A 20,542-nucleotide genomic window follows, 5' to 3' on the forward strand; every position below is an offset into this window, starting at 1 on the left:
AGGAGATTTCCAATCTGCATGTGATTTCCTCTTAAATCTTTGGCTAACTCTGGCATTGTGCATGTGCAGGGAAGACTCCAGTGAATCAGGTGGAAAGCTTTAGCTGGGAGGCTGAAAAAGCTGAGCAGAGGTTGTTGCTCTCTGTTGCAAGAGAACTCAAGAGTTTGAATCCCAACAAGTTAGAACGCTTGTACCTTAGGCTTTGCATCAAATCCCTAGAATGGCTGTATATTAGCAGTAAAGGCTGTGCCTAGGACTAAGGATTTGTGCTAAAACTAAAGACAGAATCTTTAACATAATGTGAAATCAAGCCTCCATAAAATCAAGGTGACTAGCCAATAATTACCTGCCTGCTAGAATAAAGCTTATCACTTCCAGAGCATGATAACAAAATGAATCAATCTATCAACAATGCCTCGAATGCTATAAAATATTATGAGGCATGCAATGAAATAGGAAAATATGACTTAAGGTCAAAAAGAGAAAAACACACAGTAAAAAGAGATCCTACCAACCCAGATATTGGAATTAGACAACAAGGATGTCAAAGCAGCTCAGAACTGTGTTCAAGGATGAAAAGGAAAAGTGGTTGTAGTGAATGAGTGTAAATGAGTACTCTTAGCAGAGTAATGGAAACAAACAGAAAACCCCAAATGGTTGAAGTTAACAACAGAGTGCAGATGATGAATAGAAACTTTCTGAGGAAAAAAGGTTGGAGGGAAGAATAAAAGAGCACAGAGCCTCAATGCCATGTGGGGCAGTATCAAGCAGTTCAACATATATGTGACTGGGTCCCCAGAAGCAGAACAGAAAACAAATAGGACAGAAAAATACAAATACAACAATCTTCATGAAAGCAGAATTAGTCACCAGCAGACCCACACTACAAGGAAAGCTGAGGGAAGTGTTTTGGGTTGAAGGCAAATGACATCAGCTGAAAGGAAGGAAATAATAAATATAAGTGTAAATGACTATCAGGTTTTCTTTGCTTTATGTTTTTAAAAGCTATTGGGCTTCTCTGATAGCTTAGTTGGTAAAGAATCTGTCTGCAGTGCAGAAGATCCCGGTTCGATTCCTGGCTTGGGAAGATCCAGTATTCTTGAGCTTCCCTGGTGGTTCAGCTGGTAAAGAATCCACCTGCAATGCGGGAGTCCTGGGTTCGATCCCTGGATTGGGAAGATCCCCTGGAGAAGGGAATGGCTACCCACTCCAGTATCCTGGCTTGGAGAATTCCATGGACTGTATAGTCCATGGGGTTGCAAAGAGTAGGACACAATGAGCAACTTTCACTTTTAAAAGACAACTGACAATTTAACATAGTATTGTGGCATGTATTTAGCTATAAAATATGTGCAAACAATAACACAAGTTGCAGGGGGAAAGGGAATTATACAGTTGCAGGATTATTACATTTTATTTGAAGTAGAATAATAACTGTAGGTAGTGTTAAGGATATGTATTGTAATCCTTTGGCAACTACTACAAACACACACACACACACACACACACACACACTTGGCAGAACTTAAAAAAAAATGAGAGGAATTAAAATTGAATACTGGAAGACATATAATTAACCAAAAGAGGACAGGAAAGGAGGAAATAAATATTAAAAAACATAGGACAAAGAACAAATAGTGAAATGGAAGACTTAAATCCAGCCAAACCAATAATTGCTTATTGGTATCACAGTTGTAAACTAAGTAGTCCAACTAAAAGGACTAGATTTTTTTCAAAGGCTCAACTAAATTTTGTCTAGACTCTGGATGAAAGTAGAAGAATAGGGAAAAAATAAACAATACAAACAGTAAGCATAAGAAAACAAGTGGCTGTATTAGTATAAGACAAAATAGACTTAAAAAGAAGGAGTATATTGGAGATACATTTTTCATAAAGAAAAGGGGCAGTTCATCAAGAAGACAATGCCCCATGTGTATGCACTGAATACCAGCTTGAAAATACATGAGGCAAAAATTGACAAAACTGAAGGAAGATGCAGACAAATCCACAAAGTTGGGGATTTTAACAATCTTCTCCCAGCAACTGATAGAAGTAAACAATATCAGTAAAAGTATTGATTTGAACAACACCAACAATTTAGGTCAAATTGTTAGGTCACTACAGTCAACAGTGGTAGAATAGATATTTTCAAGCACACGTGAAACATTTATCAAGGTAGACCATATGTTTGGCCATTGACCACAATGGAATTAAATTAAAAATGCTGGCAAAAAGATATCTATAAAAGTCCCAAATATTGGAGATAAAACAGTATATTTTTAACTGAGTAAAAAACATAAACAAAATGTGAAAATTTGTGGGATGCAGATAAAGTAGTGTTTAGAAACTGCTTTAGAAAAGAAGAAAGTTTTTAAATCAGTGATCCAATTTCATTTTAGAAAGCTGGAAAAGCAGACTGTATTAAATTTTAAGTAATTAGAAGGAAGCATCCTGGAATGCAAAATCAAATGAGCCCTAGGAAACATCACTACGAACAAAGCTAGTGGAGGTGATGGAATTCCAGTTGAGCTAGAAATCCTATAAGATGATGCTGTGAAAGTGCTGCACTCAATATGCCAGCAAATTTGGAAAACTCAGCAGTGGCCACTGACTGGTAAAGGTCAGTTTTCATTCCAATCCCAAAGAAAGGCAATGCCAAAGAATGCTCAAACTACTGCACAATTGCACTCATCTCACACACTAGCAAAGTAATGCTCAAAATTCTCCAAGCCAGGCTTAACAGTATGTCAACTGAAATTCCACCTGTTCAAGCTGGATTTAGAAAAGGCAGAGGAACCAGAGATCAAATTGCCAACATCCATTGTATCATTGATAAAGCACAAGAGTTCCAGAAAAACATCTGCTTTATTGAGTACACCAAAGCCTTTGACTGTATGAATCACAACAAACTGGAAAATTCTTAAAGAAATGGGAATACCAGAACCCCTGACCTGCCTCCTGAGAAATCTGTTTTCAGGTCAAGAAGCAACAGTTAGAATTGGACATGGAACAACAGACTGGTTCCAAATCGGGAAAGGGGTATGTCAAGGCTGTATATTGTCACCCTGCTTATTTAACTTATTTGCAGAGTACGTCGTGTGAAATGCAAGGCTGGATGAAGCACAAGCTGGAATGAAGAATGCTGGGAGAAATATCAATAACCTCAGATACTCAGATGACCCCACCCTTAATGGCAGAAAGCAAAGAAGAACTAAACAGCCTCTTGAAAGTGAAAGAGGAGAGTGAAAAAGTTGGCTTAAAACTCAACATTCAGAAGAGTAAGATCATGGCACCTGGTTCCATCACTTCATGGCAAATAGATGGGGAAACAGTGAAAACAGTGAGAGACTATATATTTGGGCTCCAAAATCACTGCAGGTGATGACTGCAGCCATGAAATTAAAAGACGCTTACTCCTTGGAAGAAAAGCTATGACCAACCTAGACAGCATATTAAAAAGCAGAGACATTACCAACAAAGCTATGGTTTTTCCAGTAGTCATGTGTGGATATGAGAGTGGGACCATAAAGCTGAGTGCCAAAGAACTGATGCTTTTAAACTGTGGTGTTGGAGAAAACTCTTGAGAGTCCCTTGGACTGCAAGGAGATCCATCCTAAAGGAAGTCAGTCCTGAATATTCATTGGAAGGACTAATCTTGAAGCTGAAACTATAGTACTTTGGCCACCTGATGTGAAGAACTGACTCATTTGAAAAGACCCTGATGCTGGGAAAGATTGAAGGTGGGAGGAGAAGGGAATGACAGAGGATGAGATGGTTGGGTGGCATCACTGACTCGATGGACATGAGTTTGAGTGGGCTCCAGGAGTTGGTGATGGACAGGGAAGCCTGGCGTGCTACAGTCCATGGGGTCATAAAGAGTTGGACACAACTGAGTGACTGAACTGACTGAGAAGGAAGCAAATACTTTACATAAGAGCAGAAACTGGTGAAATAGAAAATGGACCAACAGTAAAGAAAAGCCAATAGAATGAAAAAATTTTAAGGGCTAATAGTGGTAAAAGTTGCCAGGGTATGTAATAACTGAAAATCTCATTATTGGTAGGTATATAAATTGGCACAACTACTTTGGAAACTAATTAGCAGTTTCTTATAAATTAAATATACAACTGCCCCATGAACTTTCAAAACCAGTCCTATGTATTAACTGAAAAGAAATGAAAACCTACTGACAAAAAGTAGTCCGAGAATGTTTGTAACTTTGTATCTTTATTTATTCATAGCCCCAAACTGGCACCAAGCCATGTGTCCTTTACAGGAGAATGAACTTAAAAATTGTAGTATGTTTTGCAATGGAATATTACTTTACCGTAAAACAGAATGAGCCATTGATAGAAAAAACCTGAGCGAATTTAAATAATAGGTGAAAGAAACCAGACATAAAAGAGTACACTTCCATTTATATGAATTATAGCAACAGGCAAAGCAGTGCTTGAAAAGAAAACAGTGGTTTTGGAGAGTAAGAGTGAGTAGAAGAGAGAGAGTGAAGAGTGACGAGTGACGAGGAGACAGAAAGGCACTGTGGTCATGGAAAGGTTCTGTATCTTGATGTGGTGTTGATTGTATGGGTATAAATACTTACCAAAATCCATTAAGTTATATAGATTCAGGATCTGTGCATTTTTCTGTTAGGATTTCCAGATAAAATAGGGTGATGCATTTAAGCTGAATTTCAGATAAACAATTTTTTAAAATATGTTTATGTTCCATTCAATACTTGGGACACCTAAGAAAATATTTATTTGAAATTGAATTGAGTGCCTGTGTTTTTATTTGCTTACTTTGCCAAATCTAATCTTTGTGTAACTTAACCTTAATAAATGAAATTAATGCTATTTTAAACTATTATACAGTGAAACTACTTTCATAATCCAGACACAGAATAGTTCTATCTCTCACAAAAACTCCTTCACTCTGTCCCTTTATGTTCACCCTTTCTACCCACCTATAATGCCTGGCAACCATTGATCTGATCTTTGTAGTTCTGTCCTTTTGAGAATATCATATAAATGAGACTGGCTTCTTTCAATAAAATGCTGTTTTAAGATTCATCCAAGTTATTGCATGTATTAGAAGTTCGTTTTTTTTCATTACTAAGTAGTAGTCTCATATAGACACACTCTTCTTTGTTTTTCCATTCACTATTTGAAAGAGATGGGTTTTTTCAATTTTTGCAGTTATACATATAGTTGTTAAAATATTCACATACTGGTATTTGTATGAATGTAGATTTTTATTTCTCTAGAGTAGACACCCAGCAGTGTAATTGCTGCATCATATGGTAAAATGTACATTTAAGTTTATAAAAAACTGCCAAAATGATTTCCAGAGTGGCTGTGTCATTTTGCTTTCTTGCAAGCAATGTAAGAGCTCCCATTGCTGTGTATCTTTGTCAGCACTTCATATTGACAATTTTTTATTTTAGCTCTCCTGATAGGTGTGTTGTGATATATCATCATAATTTTAATTTGCATTTTCCTAGTGGTTAATGATGTTGAACATCTTTTCATGTATTTATTTACCATTTTTATACCCTGCTTAATGAAACATCTGTTCATGCCTTCTGCCCATTTTTAATTTGAATTTTCTTATGGTTAAATTTTGATTATTTATCTATTTTGGATATAGGGCTTTCCAGGTGGCACTAGTGGTAAAGAACCTGCCTGCCAATGCAGAAAACATAAGAGACACAGATTCGATCCCTGAGTCAGGAAGATAACCTGGAGGAGGGCATGGTAACCCACGCTAGCGTTCTTGCCTGGGAAATTTCATAGACAGAGGAGCCTGGTAGGCTGCAGTCCATAGGGTCGCAAAGAATCGGACATGACTAAAGTGACTTAGCACACATGTGTCCTGGATATAAGTTCTTGGTCAGATTGTGATTTGTAAATATTTTCTCCTAATCTGTAGCTTGTCCTTTTATTCCCTTAACTATGTCTTTGCAAAGCACAAGTTTTTCATTTTGATGAAATCCAGTTTGTTAACTTTTTCTTGATCATGTTCCTGTTACATTGTATAAGAACCAATAAGCAAACTTAAGGACATGTAGATTTTATCCTATGTTTTCTTCTAAAGTTTTTTACAGCTTTGTAGTTTACACTTATCTGTAGTATATTTTGTTGATTTTTATATGAAGTGTGAGTTTTAGATGAAAGTTCTGTTTTTTTTCTTTTTTTGCATGGAGATACTCAATTGCTTCAACACTGTTGGTTTAAAAAGACTATCATTATTGAATTGTTTCTGTATTGTTGTCAGAATCAGTTTGCCATAACTGTGTGGACCGTATTTGTGTGGATCTATTTCTGAACTCTGCTATTCTGTCGGTCTGTCTCTTTCTCTTCTGTAATAGCACACTGTCTTGATTTCTCTAGCTTTATGGTAAATCTTAACAGCTAGTGTTAACTCCTCTAGTTTTCTCTTTTTTCAAAACTGTATCTAGTTTAGTTCCTTTGCCTTTTTATATGAGTGTTAGAATGAACTTGTTAACATTTATGTAAAGCTTGTGATTTTTTTATTGTAATTATCTGATCATGTTGCATTTCACGTGGATATTTTAGCATTTATCTTTTGGGCATTTGCTCAGCTTCCTGTATCTTAGGTTTATGTCACCAAATTTGGGAAGTTACCAGCCATTGTTTCTTCAAATATTTTTTTCAGCACTTCATGCTTCCTCATTGTATGTAGAGTCCTCTCCTTCTGGGCATCTGATAAGAAAAGTGTTAAGACATTTCTTATTGTCCGACAGGTCTCTGAGCTCTGTTCATTTTTTTTTTTTCAATCTATTTTCTCTGTTATTTAGTATGGATTATTTTTATTGATATATTTTCAAGTTCACTGACCTCTGTCTTCTCCATTCTGCTGTTGACTTGATTTTGTATGTTTTAATTTTGGATACTGTTTTAAAATTTCCATTTGGTTCCTTTTATATCTTCAGTTTTCTGTTTTAACATTTGTTGCAAGATAAGTGATTACTTGGATAAACATTTTTGTAAGTTGCTTTAAAGTCTTTGCCCAACAATTCCAACTTTGGTATCATCTCAGCCTTGGTATCTGTTGATTGTTTTTCATCTGGATATTGAAATTTTCGTGGCACTTTGCCAATTTGGATTGTAGCTTAAACATTTTGAATATTATGAGATTCTGGTTCTTGTTTAGATTCTGTGGTTTGTGTTTTAGCAGGCAAGGAGCCTGGTTAGGTGTAGGATGCAATTACTAGTCTACCTTCTATGGGCTGAGGTTCCAGTGTCAGTTGGGTTTTTCAAGGACTGCTGTTTTTTTTTTTTTTTTGATCTATCTCAAGTTTCTATGACCCAGGCTGGGACCTAGGCAGTTGGATAATTTAGTCCTGAAGGTCTTTTGGTATGCCAGGTAGGAAGGATCAGATACAAGCCTTACTGAGTGTGAAACTTGGGGTTGATAACCAACTTTTCAAGGTTGCTTTCCTGAGCTCCTCTTCATGATCTCACCACTTCCTGGTTCCCTAGGTTCCTTTTTTTTTTTTTTTGGTGCTCTGTTCAGAAACTTGGAGTTCTGTTTACTCTGTTGCTCTCTGACTCTTTCATGATTGGGCTTACATTCTGACCCATGTGCAGAGGCGGACAGAGGAAAACAGCAACAGGGGCATACACTACCCTTTTGAAATCATAATTCTTATCAAACAGAAAAATCTTCTCTCAGTTGTAGTTCTTGAGGGTTTCCTTAGTTGGTGGCCACCACTACCAGGTTTTCTTTGCAAGCCAATGGGAAGTCTTTGTTCTGATTTAACTACAAATGTAGTGACTTTGTCTTGTTTTGAAGTTCTGAGGAAATCAATATGAACTGTGTACAAATTATTGCTCAAGGGGAAGTAGTATGATGCACACACGGGACAGATAACCCCTGTGAACTTGAACAACAATCTGATCTAACAATGCTTAGAGCAGAAAAACACCCTAATGGCTAATCAGATAGACCTTATTATAGTTTTAGAAGCAGTTGCAATGTTTTCAAAAGTCCAGGTCAAATGGCAGGGTTCTAATTGCTCTGAAACTGTACCTATGCTTTCCTGACCTCCTAAAGTCAGGAAATATTTTGGGGAATGCTTTTGTTTTCATATTATTTTGTTTTTCTTCTGGCTTTAGCAGTGAATGCCCTACAAAGAATACAGTTCACTTTGGCAATCCATATAGAACTATTTTTCAAAGAGGTGCTAAACTTCATACTAAAAGCATAATCCATCCATTTTTTCAATAAATTTTGATTGCTTAAACTGTGCCAGATGAGTATTGTCATACTATTATTACTCCTGTTATAGGATTTTATTAAAGCCTGAACTTCATGGTAAATTATCTTTAAAGTATAGTAGAGCAGGATGAGCTGACAGAGTATTTGAATGAGCTAGAATCCTGTTAAAGTAGTGTTGTCTTTTTCTCTCTTTCATACACAATGAAAAATAGTAAATTACTGTCTTTCTGTCTAATCTTTTAAACCTGCTTGCTTCTTCTCCCTTTCTTTGCTGTTTCCATTGTCTAGAGTAATGCAAAGTTTGCTTATTCCATATCATGAGTAATGAGATTGAATAAGGAGGGAAAGAAAAGTATCATAAGTTGCTGAAATTATTCAGAGGAATTTGTATTTGATGAGCATTAAGAGAGCCACTCAAGATTCCTGAGCTGAAGGAATTAAAAGTGGAAACTGGGACGCTTACTTCGTTAGTATAACACAAGTTGGCTTCTGGGGGAAGGAAGCGAAAACTCAAAGACTGGGTAGTGAACTGTTAACCACTGTAGACTTCCCTTAGGCCAGAGGCTGATTCGAGAGCACAGGAAAGGCAGGGCAGGTGCTTCAGCTCTAGGAGGTCAAAGTCCTCTATGCAAAAGGGACAGCAGAAGGTAGTCAGGAAACCAGGAGAGGGGAGATGTTTGAAAAGAACTTAGATAGGAGTCTGATCCAGCAGAAATTCCTTGTACTTCCTGGCTAAGGCCAGAATTGTTCTTGTGTTGTGTTGAGGGTGTGTGAGGGTGGGTGCTGAGATGGAGGGGGCTGGAGTTGGGCAGTGAATAGGTGAGCAGTCAGACAATTCCACACTGTGATGCACACAGCAGTGAAGTACTAGGCAGGGCAGTGGGGATGGAAAGGTGAGTTTAAAAGATTTCCAGTAAGTGAGCAGGACTTTTTGGTAGGGGATTCAGGAAATGGGAGGTGGCAAAGGCAATAGTTAGATTTCTAAGAATTCTTGAAGGAATTCTGAACAGAAATGGGAGTTGAAAAGAGATTTGAGTGGGAAAAGTAAAATTAGAGATGCTGGTAGTTCTGCCATGGCGTGACAGGAAGTAAAGCCACTGATGGCTTTTGATTAACTCTACAAACTAGCGAGGGAGGAGTGAAGCCGTATTACTAAACGCTACAGTTAGAGAGCAAGAAGTGCATGTAGGCCACACGTGAGATAGCTGACCACACACACACTGAGGATAAACCCCTCATCCTATAGCACAGGTTGATGGTAAGGAAGAGACTGCTTTGATAAGAGTACATTTGAGAAGATGGGATGAGTGGGATCTGGGGTTTTGCGAAGAAGTTATTTTAAAAAAGAATTTCTTCTGATTATAGAGGAAAAAATTTGGAAGGATAATGGATATTTGTGGTCTTTATTTCCTGTGAGCTGAGATGATAGAGAACAAGGTGAGACAATAATTTGAGGTTAAATATCTGGAGATACTGAGATTTGTCTATGACGTAAAATAATGAGTAGGACGATTTACAGTGAGGATCTTCAGTGTCGAGACATTTCCAAGTCTCCTACTATCTCCTCTCTCCTGATGAGTTTTGCTGTCCCTGGGCCCTAAAAATCATTCTTCCCCTTACATTCCATAAGTCCTCCAGGATCTGTTCCAGTAACTTAGATTCACAGTGGTCTTTTCTGTTCATCAAACTAATAGACAATTCAGGTTGTTGTTGTTTAGTCACTTAGTCATGTCCGACTCTTTGCAACCCCTTGGGCTGCAGCACACCACGCTTCCCTGTCCTTCATCTCTGAGTTTGCTCAAACTCATCTCCATTGAGTTGATGATGCCATGCAATTATGTCATCCTCCGTTGTCCCCTTCTCCTCCTGCCCTCAATCTTTCCCAGCATCAGGGTTTTTTCCAGTGAGTCAACTCCACATTAGGTGGCCAAAGTATTGGAGCTTCATCAAACGAATAGACAATTCAGGTGAAAACTTTTTAACAGAAATTTTATTGGAAGAATTTTGATAACAATCACTTATTATTCTTTTCAAATACATCTGAGGTTAAACAAAATACATGAATGTCTTCAAGTAGAAAAAAGTGAAATACACATTTGGAATTCGTTATGTTGTTCTTAGGCAAATCATAATTGCTCACTCTAGTATATTCAAACCAAATTACAATATAGTCTTTGACATTCCAACCTAGCCTTGTGCTCAAATGTTTATTTAGAAATGTTTTGATGGTGTACTCTTCACCAAAGGAATCAAACCCAAATCAAATGTGGCCATATGTTTAAACCATTAAAGACAGGGAGGTAAAGTGTTGTATTTAAAATAAAAGTATTTAAAGTATTTAAAATATACCAAGAAGGGATTTGGCAGCTTTTCATTCACAGTATTTCTGATACAGAAGACTCATTCTGTTTGTTGATCAGACTCACAAATGTTGGGGCAAAATATCATTTGGGCAGATATATCACTAAATTTGTTACTGTTAGAGGAAGTGATGAGACTACATGACAAGCTCTTGACAGGATATGTCTAGTTCAAAACGGAATACTGAGTGTAATTGACATATGATGATACATAAAATTCAAATACTAACATTCAAAACAAAGATTTTTTTTTTTTGCCAGTGAAAGAGAAGTTTTACATTGGCAGCAGTAATGAAAAGAGACAGAAAATAAGAAATAGAAGCTCTACTAAAATTTAGTATTTAGAGGAGAAAAAGAGAAGATATAAACTAACTTAGGAATATTTAAATCACTTAATGAATACATGTAGTGTTGCTTGTACAGAAGCACTTTCAAGATAGACCTCTGAAAGAGTTTTGGATGAAAATGCATCTGGGATAAATGAAATAGGATGTTATACACAGGCCCTTAAAGTACTGGATAATAGGAATATGGCAATTTCCTATAAAAAGAGAGACTGTGGTTTCTCATTCAAAATACACAAAATATAAAAACTCAGGTGATCCAGGTTCCACTGTCCCAGTTCTACCAAATTGTTGTCTGAACACAGTGTGCAAAATGGAAAACATCTCTGTATTCCCACTGTTCCTGTATTAAAATGAAGGAGTAGCTTACAGGGTGACTTTAAAAAAAAATGGCCATAGTGAATATAAAGTCACTTATCTGTGCAAAAATGCCAAAGAAAAGCTAAGATGTCTTCTGTAATAAACAGTAAATTACTGGTTTTACCTTACTTGTGTATCCACTGCTGACTACAATAGTTACTCACTGGTTAACCAAACATTTACTGAGCATGTAAGTGTAAATTCATGCTAAATTTGCTGGTAATAGGATGTATGAGACAAAGACATTCTTTTTTTACATACTTTCCACCATGATCAAAGTTACAAATATTAAACTTTTCAAAGCCATGGGAAGAGTTCACAGTTAAATATTAAGTTTAAGCATAGATTAATACTAATTATGAAATATATTTTTTCCTTTTGAAGAGCTATAAAGTCTATAAAATGTAATGTAAATCAAATTGTACACATCCCTCTCTTGAAGTGCAAAATCATCTGTACTTCTTAGAAGACAACTTCCTACCAATTAATTTAATGTCTCTTGGCCAGGAGGTGTTTCTCTTCACTCGCACTGGCGCTGACACTTGAGTCAGTCCTTTTTAAGCAGTTAACTCTGTATTAAGAAAAATTTTACATTTTTTGAAAAAATGGTCTTAAAAGTGCTTAAAGGAGCTCTGATCGTTCATTTTAGTCTGCAGAGTTTAAGTTAAATGGCAAAGGTAGTAAGCATAGGAGAGGATCCAAAGAAGGACTGAGTCTAAACAAACGTTATGTGCTGTGCTTAGTCGCTCAGTGGTGTCCAACTCTGCGGCCCCATGGTCTGTAGCCCACCAGGCTCCTCTGTCCATGCGATTTCCCAGGCAAAAATGCTGGAGTGGGTTGCCAGTTCCTTCCCCAGGGAATTTCCCAACCCAGGGATCAAACCTGCATCTCCTGCAAGCAGGCAGGAGGATATTTTTTTATCACTGAGCCACCTGGGAAGCCTCATAATTTTATAGGACAGTGTATTTAAGTCTGATATTACTTCCTGGATCTTTAAATCACTATAGAATGACATACAAAAAACAGAGTAGTTGTCACCAAAAAGTACTTGATCTGGAATCAGTGCTCTACTACTGGCCATTCCCCAGTCAGTTCATTTACATTCTCTCAAAACAGCTTCCTCATCTGTAAAATGGAGTCATGAATTTCTTCCTCATAAGCATAGTAGGAGAATCAGAAGATAAAATATATTTGAAAAAGGTCTATCAATCAATATCATGCAATATTCTTTTTTTTAAAATGAAAATATAAAGCTTTTACATGTGACAACATGAAAAAGGCCATACAAAGAGCCTGATACATAAATACTCAATAAAAGGGTGTTCTTTCTGTATAATTTGTAGTTAGGAAATGGTTAAACATAAACCAAAGACACCCTCATCAAAGACACACTGATTTATAGTAAATAAAGCTATATCTGCAAATATTTTTTTAATACATAATTTTTCATTGTCTTGATTCTGTGGTAGAGATCTAGATCATGAAGACTTTTGGGGGATCATGTCTTCAAACAATCTTCTTCTCTGAATAAAACATTGAATGTTCTTCGAAGAATAAAATCATTTTTTTTTTTTTGCCAAAGTTCTTGTGAATTGGAAAATAATTTGTTTTCAAGACAGTGACAAAAAGAAAAACAAAGTTTAACTTTCTCAAGGTAATGCTTTTAATGAAGAGTTGAAAGTCGCAATTTAACATTTGGGATTCTCTGTAAGACTTCAAAATTCTACCCTGTTGAAATTTTTGTTTTGTTCTATACAATATTTAATGCCCAATTTGTGTGGCTCTGAGAATAATGTTAAGAATTCAAGATCCCTCCAGTGACTGAAAACTTAAAGTAACAAGAATGAAATGATATGACCTGTGAATTAGCTTTGTTTCTAAAAAGTATCAATTCACAGAATATAATCAAAATAAACTAAGCAGGCCTTAAATTGGATTTAGTCTTGGGCAATAAACAAAAATTTATTCACAAGTTAAAAGTATCCAATGCAGAGATGTCACTATTTAAAAAAAAAAAAATCAGGGACTGGTTACACAAGAGTAGAAAAGTAAAAAAGAGTAAAAAATTAATTATATCTTTCATAAAGAATACTATGGAAATAATATTCTAAACCTCATAATTAGCTATGAAAAATAATACAGTAAAACTCCATTTATAAAGTGCCTTAATGTACCAAAAATGGAGGTCAGATGTCTTTTTATTTAAAAAATGCTTCTTCATCACATTTACATAAAGGCAAATATTATTACACTGGAGACACAGTACAGAAGAGTAGAAAGAACTCTTGACTTGGAGTCAGAAAACCTGGATTCTTGTCGTGACTTTGCCACTATAATTATCTCTGTGACCTTGAGCAAATGACAGCATTTCTGGGCTTCAGTTTTCTCATCTGTAAAACGAGAGGTAGAACACGACTGCTTCTACAGACAGTCTCCTTGGATGTAAAATTCTAAAATTCTATGTTCAGCGATGAATTATTTTTATTCTTAAGCCCCAGAATTATGTTAGAGGATGCTACCATATTAATAATATCTATCAAGTTGATTATTCCATAGGAGGTTGAAAAAATTATTAGAACTCTGATCAACTGCATCTGGAGTCAGTGATTTGGCTGTTTAACAAAGGTGCACAAAAGTCACAGTATTTTGGTTACTGGTGTATACAAACAGGCTTTGAAGAATGCTGGAGCGTTCCAGGTATAAGGGAAATGCCAGTTACATCTGTTTCCACTTCCTCATGTCTCTGCAGAAGAGGCTGTGGGGATGTACGGGGAACACTGAGCTACAGATAAAGTAGATACTGTCTTTCGACAAAGCGCACAAGGAGCCAGCAAAATAAGGGAGCTGTGAACAGGTTAAGCCCTTCATCTCGGTCAATGTATTCTTAGATGTAAAAACACAAAACTAGTCTATTTGGGGAAGTTTACTTGGCAAGGTAAACATTCCCTGAGCAATACAAATTTGTTCTCCAGAGTATATTTTGGTTCTTAAAATATTAGCAAAATTATATCCCAGATGTTTTTCCCCCAAATTAGCCCAACATTAGAATCCCCAATAGAGACATTCTAAATGTGTTTTATAAGAATAATCAAGTAGTATTTCTCAGTGAAATTATCTACTTTAGCAGTACATCTGTGCCAAGAACACTGAGAAGACAAAAGTATTTCCTAAGAGTGAGAAAAAAAATTGTTTTCCTGTTGCACACACAGGTTTAAGAACATTTAATTAAATCATAAATGTTAATGCCAACCTGCTAAATGATATGAATTGGAGATCTCTTATAACAGGTGCAAAATAAAGAGTTTCATCTTGGTCAAATGTCCTAAAAAACCATACTCATGCACTTGTGTACTGAGAGTGTAAAACTTAAAGTGATGCATATTTTGACAGAAAACTTCACTTGGAATGGAGGACTCAGTGAAAGGCAGAACTGGATCTTCAGTGTGCACTGGTAAATTTTACAGGCCAATGCAAATATTACCTCTGTATGCGAAGTATCAGTACAGTTTCACATAATTAGGTTTTAAAGGCACACATCGAAGTCCCTGCCTTCATGCAGACCTGTCACTTTCCACAACATGCCAAAACCTACAGAGTATCTCAGGCTTGGCAGTGGATGCAAACTTCCAAGTGACTACTTAAACTTACAGTGAAAAAGCAGTACCGTTATCAGAACATTTCCTTTTATTACCCTCTTGAAACATCTTAACAATTGTTTCACTTGAAAGTATTCTGTTGACAGGAATTTTTAGCTTCAGAACTGCCTGACAGTATGTAAAAATACTTTGAAAATACTACATAATCTGCAGAAAAAGGAGACTATCAATAGTTCACGGCAATCTGCAGTGGTTTAGAAAAGCATGAAGCAAGTAGTCTGTAGTTTACAGTATATTTCATAAATTGTAGGTCAGAAATAGGGTAATAGGTACTCTGAAACTTAAGACAAAACCAACAGTGATTTCTGCCACATCAGTGAAAAAGTGCTTATTACTTATCTTCATTCTAAACATTCATTTCCATCCTGCAGGGTTTCAAAAATTTTTTTTTAAATTTTTCCCTTTCAGTTAAAAAGGAATGTACATTATGAGAAAATGAAGTACAGTGGGAAAATGCAGATCAATTTCTTCATAAAACACAGAGAACATTTAAGTAGAGCGTTCGAGCACTTATCTCAAATTGCAATTTTATTTTTCAAATAAACAAGAACCTAGAAATCAATTTATTTATGAACTTCCAAGATACTTGTGTTAGGAGTTCTACATTAGCACATTTACTCCATACCTTCAATACTTCAAACTCAGTAAAATGCCATTTTAGGATTCCTGAAAGCAACTGTATTTTTGCAATGCTTGCATAGGAAAACAAATTATAGGACTTGGCATTTGAAAAACGAAAAAGCAAAATAACATTGTCACAACCTTTTCTGCTTTCATTCTATATGCTTTTCCCTTTCATTAAGAGAATCTTTAAAAACAGCAAAGAGATACAGGAAAGTTTATCATAGACACAGTAGCTTTTTAGAAATTTGAAATTCAGCAGATGTCATAAGTCAAAACACCTGTCTGTATAACAGAAGCATCTGCAAAGTTTTGAAAACACAGTCCACAAAATAATTTAATAACTGAATTTGATTTAAAAAGCAAAATAACACCTTTTATTTTTTGATGAGAGAGCAATAAAAGGCAAATTTTTCTGTATCTAAACCTATGCTTGAAGTACACAAAAAGACATCTGTATATGTTACTAACAAGAGTCTTATTTTGTACAGAATACAGAATACCCATTAAAAAAAAATACACATGACCTCTGATGGAACATTTCTATGCTGGCAAATACATTTTCTGATACAAAGGCACTTTGAAAACCCAATATGGTTTGGTTCATAAGTTTGCAAGGTACAAACAATTTCACAAACATATGATTATATTGAAAAACGTCAACAACTGTGACATTACATATAAAACAGATTTCCATTTCTTTTTTTTTTTTCTTTTTTAAAATAACACTGGTTTTGTGGGAATGAAAGCAGTGGTTTCCAGCAGCTTCAGTGAAGACATTCCAGATGATTAGAGACCCACAGTCTGAATTTCTTACTGGCTAGGATGAGGGGTGGGAGTGAGGGCATTTGAAATGAAAAAAAAAAAAAAAAAAGGAAACAACACCGAGAAAACATTACCCTGGAACCAAACTAGAAACCTCAGAAATCAAAATGGTCTGGTGAGAAGAGCACAAAGACAAGACCAGAAGTCCAGGAGAGGTCCTCTTACTTCTGACCCCTTAGTTGTAAACTCCCGGCAGAGCACAAACGGTGGACTCCACCTGGTCTACTTGGCGCTGGGGAGTTGTAGTGACGATTTCTCTTTTTAGAAAGCTAGGTACAATGTTTAGGATTGTACAGTACCAGAAAAATTAGGTCCCCCCAAAAAGCATAGTTTCTTTTCACTCATTACATGGCCGCAAAGTCAATCTGTACATAAAGCTGTCTCACTCCGGCCTGAAAAGTTAAAAAAAAAAAAAAAAAAAAATGAGAAAATTAAACAAACTATAACAGACTATATATTTCTGAAAAGTAGTAGGAAAAAATTTTTTTTTCTTTCTTTTTGAAAAAGGGAAGAATTATTTTTCTCTTCTGTCTTTGGGAAAGAATCCTCTATTTTTCATCATAAAGTGCCAATGATTTTATTTTAGAAATAAGTATGTTAATTAGTTACAAAAACAAACAGAAAGATTCTCCATATAGCTCTACAAAAGAAAGCTGTGCTACTAATTACATGCCTTGCCCAAGTGAATTTTGGAAAAATGAGGTTACCCATCTACCTGTATTCTCCTAGAGAGAACACCCCAGTGATTGACGAGTTGGCTATTAAAACCAGAAGTCAATGCCATCTAAATCTTCCTATGATAAATGATTTGTAAACACTGAAATAAGTAAAACCATCTATTAGTTATTCATTCCTTTACACTCCAACTCATCCCTTCAATTTTGGATATAAACTTGCTATTCAAGGACACTGCTCTCAAAATTGCCCCCATCTCTTCTGTTATCAATTTTTCTGTATTTGCTGTCTACAATTCCTTTACTCTCTTCTCTCTTGAAACCGTTTCAACCAAACTTTTGCGGCCAACCACTTCCCCTAAATTGCTCAGACCAGTGCTCAATTCTCAGTCCTCATCTTAGTAACTCGCCTAGCAGCAAGGACACAGGGGATCAGTTCCTCCTGCTGAAACACTTTTCCCACTCTTAGCTTCCACACAGTACTCCCTGATTGCCCTTTTACCTCACTTATCAGTCTTTCTCAGTCTCCTTTGCGGGTTCTGCCTCCTGTCTTTGAACACTAGACACTCAAATACCCAAAGACTCAATCCTCAGATCCCTTCTTTTTTGATACTCCCCCCTACATGGTCTTACCCAATATTCAGACTTTCAGTACCGTCTACATTCTCACACTGTTTGTAGGCTGAAACCTACCCACCATATACTTGACAGTTCTACTCATGAACATCTGAAAGCACTGAAACACAGCTAAGCTGATCACTATCTCCTCCCCTCAAACCTGCTGATCAGGTATCTTCTCCAGCTCAAGTCCTCCCTCAGTGTTGCAACTGCTCTGATCACTTTACGGAACCTCCACGGCTATCCCCTGGCCTGAGTCTCTATCATCTCTTACCTGTATTCTGTAACGGCCTGTGATCTAGCTTTCACTCTTTTAGCTTTGCACTGCTTTGGTCTGTTTCCAGCTGCCACTCTATCACCCAAACCAACAACAGTTTAATCTCCCTTAGTCCTTAGGTCGGAGTCCTCACAGTGCCCTTTAAAGCCCTCCCGTGATCTGGTCCCTGATTCCCTCTCTTGTTTTACTTCGTACTCTTCTCCCTTTGGTCACTCTGTTCCAGCCACAACTGGCTCTTCTGCCTGGAACAATGGTCCAAAAGACTGCCGCGTGACACATTCCCTCTGGTCACATCTCTACTCAGATGTCAGTGAGGATTACTCTGACCACCCTATATCAAATGCAGTCAATTCATTCATCCAACAAATAGTTTTGTACATCTCTTAGAATTCCTGGTACTGTTCTATCCCCTGGGAATATAATAGCCAACAAAACAGGTATAAAATACCTTGTGCTCATGGAGTTTATAAGCTATCAGGAACTAGGAAGGAGGGGAGATGATAAAAAATCAAGTATATATAGTATGTCAGATGAGACGATGAGATAGATATCATCTATCTATATATCTATCCATCCATAAAGAAAAAAAAAAAACAACAAAGCTTGGTGCAAGAAATGGTAAATGCCTCAGCACCTCTGGTCTCCCTACTCTGCTCTCCTTATCTATAACACTTATTACTTGCTAATATATCATAAAACTTCTTTGCTGTGATACTGTTTATTGTCACTCTCCATTGATAATGGACTCTCTCTGAAATAAAAAGATTGTCTAGTTTTTCACTGCTGACTCCCAGAACCTCAAGTAGTGCCCACCACACAGTAAGTGATTAACAGCTGGATGAAGTGAAATTCTACTAATTTCCGTCTTTCAAATAAACAATTTGAAAAATATTAAAGCATGCAATCAGTTACAATAAGCACTTTGTCAGTAACACCGAATGAAAAGTAAATTAGAACATTTAAAAGAAAGGAAAATCCAGAGTGGGGGATAAAATAATAATGCTACCTTTTCATAGGAATTTCTGGGCTCTTCAAAGCATTGCTTCTAGCATGGCTTTCTTTCCCCCTAGCATTCAAGTTGGAGGGCTGTGCCCAACACTATGAATGCCCAAAGAGGCAGGAGCTGCTCTAATGAAATAAAAAGCCCGATAAGACCCCAGTGCCTTTCCAGCACAGAAAACATGTTAGCTTTTCTGTCTCATTAAAAAGGAAAAAAAAATCCTTGCTGTGGTAAAGTTAAAGTTCTCTGAAAATGCATTTAATAGCATGCACTCCTTAAAGAGCTCTGTGGCAGAAAAAAGATAGAACTTAATATCTTATGATTTTAAGCTAAAAACTGAAACAGAATCTCAGTTTTTCTAATTTTAGAATTGTGGATAAATATCAATCCTACCTATCTCACAAAACTGTTGTGTATTCATTCAGTATTTGACATTTAATAAACCGTTGTTACATAACAGGCACTACTGTAAGGATCATGTGTGAACATATGAGAAATATTTTACATGCTATAAAAAACAAATTATGATTGATTATATTTGATTTACTCAACCCAGATGGGCCCCAAGAGAACTGTACTTAGGAAACCCCTTTGCAAATTTCTTGCATATCTAACCTCAAGTTGTTCTTCAGTGGTCAAGTTGTATCCAACTCTTTATTGCCCAAATAAACTGGCTTAATTTCTTTTCAACAAACTTGTTAATGAAAGTTAAATGGACAAAATAAGTTGGTCTCCCATTATTATCTCTGCCACTTTCCTAAATCCTGGCCCAAATACAGTGAAGATGGTAATAAGAAATGAGGTAGCCCAAGGCAATTAAAAAAAAAAGGGAGAAAAACAAAGAGGCTAGGTAAATTGATCTTTGCATAATCATGAGTTAATTACTCAAGCTGGTATTTTTCCCCTAAGGGCCCACTGCTTCATACAAAAGCTCTGTCTAACAGAAAAGTGATCTGTTTCATCCATCTGGCTGGATGGGCACAGCTTTAGGTCTTCCAGTTTCCCATTTTCCTTTCTCAATTTCCTTCAAAGTAGAGAGAAAAAGTGAAATTTTCAAAGACTCCTATAGTATGTCACCTACTTGCTGAACAAACTAGGTTTCCTATATAGTTTATTCCCATGACAAATACTCCAGGAGATCAAAACGGTGCTTGGTTCCCTTAAATATTCTACTATCGGGATGACACTAGCACTCAGAGGCCTGCTGAGGGCTGTCCTTCAAAAAAGTGAAAACCATAGAATACTTGTATCTTATATCCTGAGAATCATATACAAACCATAAAAAAAATCAGTTAAAACTTTTTAAAATGGGAAAGACAGTTATTTTAAACACCTATGCTTCTAAGAAAATTTAGAAAAATAAACAATATGGCTATAGAAAATTAATGATTGTTTGTACTTCTCTATCAATTCTCAAAAACTACAGAAACTTTCTACTTTAGTTTTTGACTGAAAGCATTAATCTTTACCCCATAAAAATGAATTTTTGAAAAACTGCCTAAGTCTCTCATGTGAAAACAAAATCATCTCAGAATTCATGAAATAGTGACCGAAAATGATGAAATT

General features: G+C 36.3%; 1 protein-coding gene across 1 annotated transcript in view; it reads right to left on the bottom strand.

Moving 5' to 3' along the window:
• Positions 1 to 15,455: 15,455 nt before the first annotated feature.
• SLC30A7 (solute carrier family 30 member 7) overlaps positions 15,456 to 20,542 on the bottom strand; it is an 87,913-nt gene continuing 82,826 nt past the window's right edge. Inside the window, exon 11 of the mRNA XM_061121282.1 lies at positions 15,456 to 16,799. Within this exon, the coding sequence (XP_060977265.1) occupies positions 16,752 to 16,799 (48 nt within the window). The 3' untranslated portion in view covers positions 15,456 to 16,751. The remainder of the gene's footprint in view (positions 16,800 to 20,542) is intronic.

Source organism: Dama dama, chromosome 20 (assembly GCF_033118175.1).
Source record: "Dama dama isolate Ldn47 chromosome 20, ASM3311817v1, whole genome shotgun sequence".
Classification (NCBI taxonomy): Eukaryota; Metazoa; Chordata; class Mammalia; order Artiodactyla; family Cervidae; genus Dama; species Dama dama.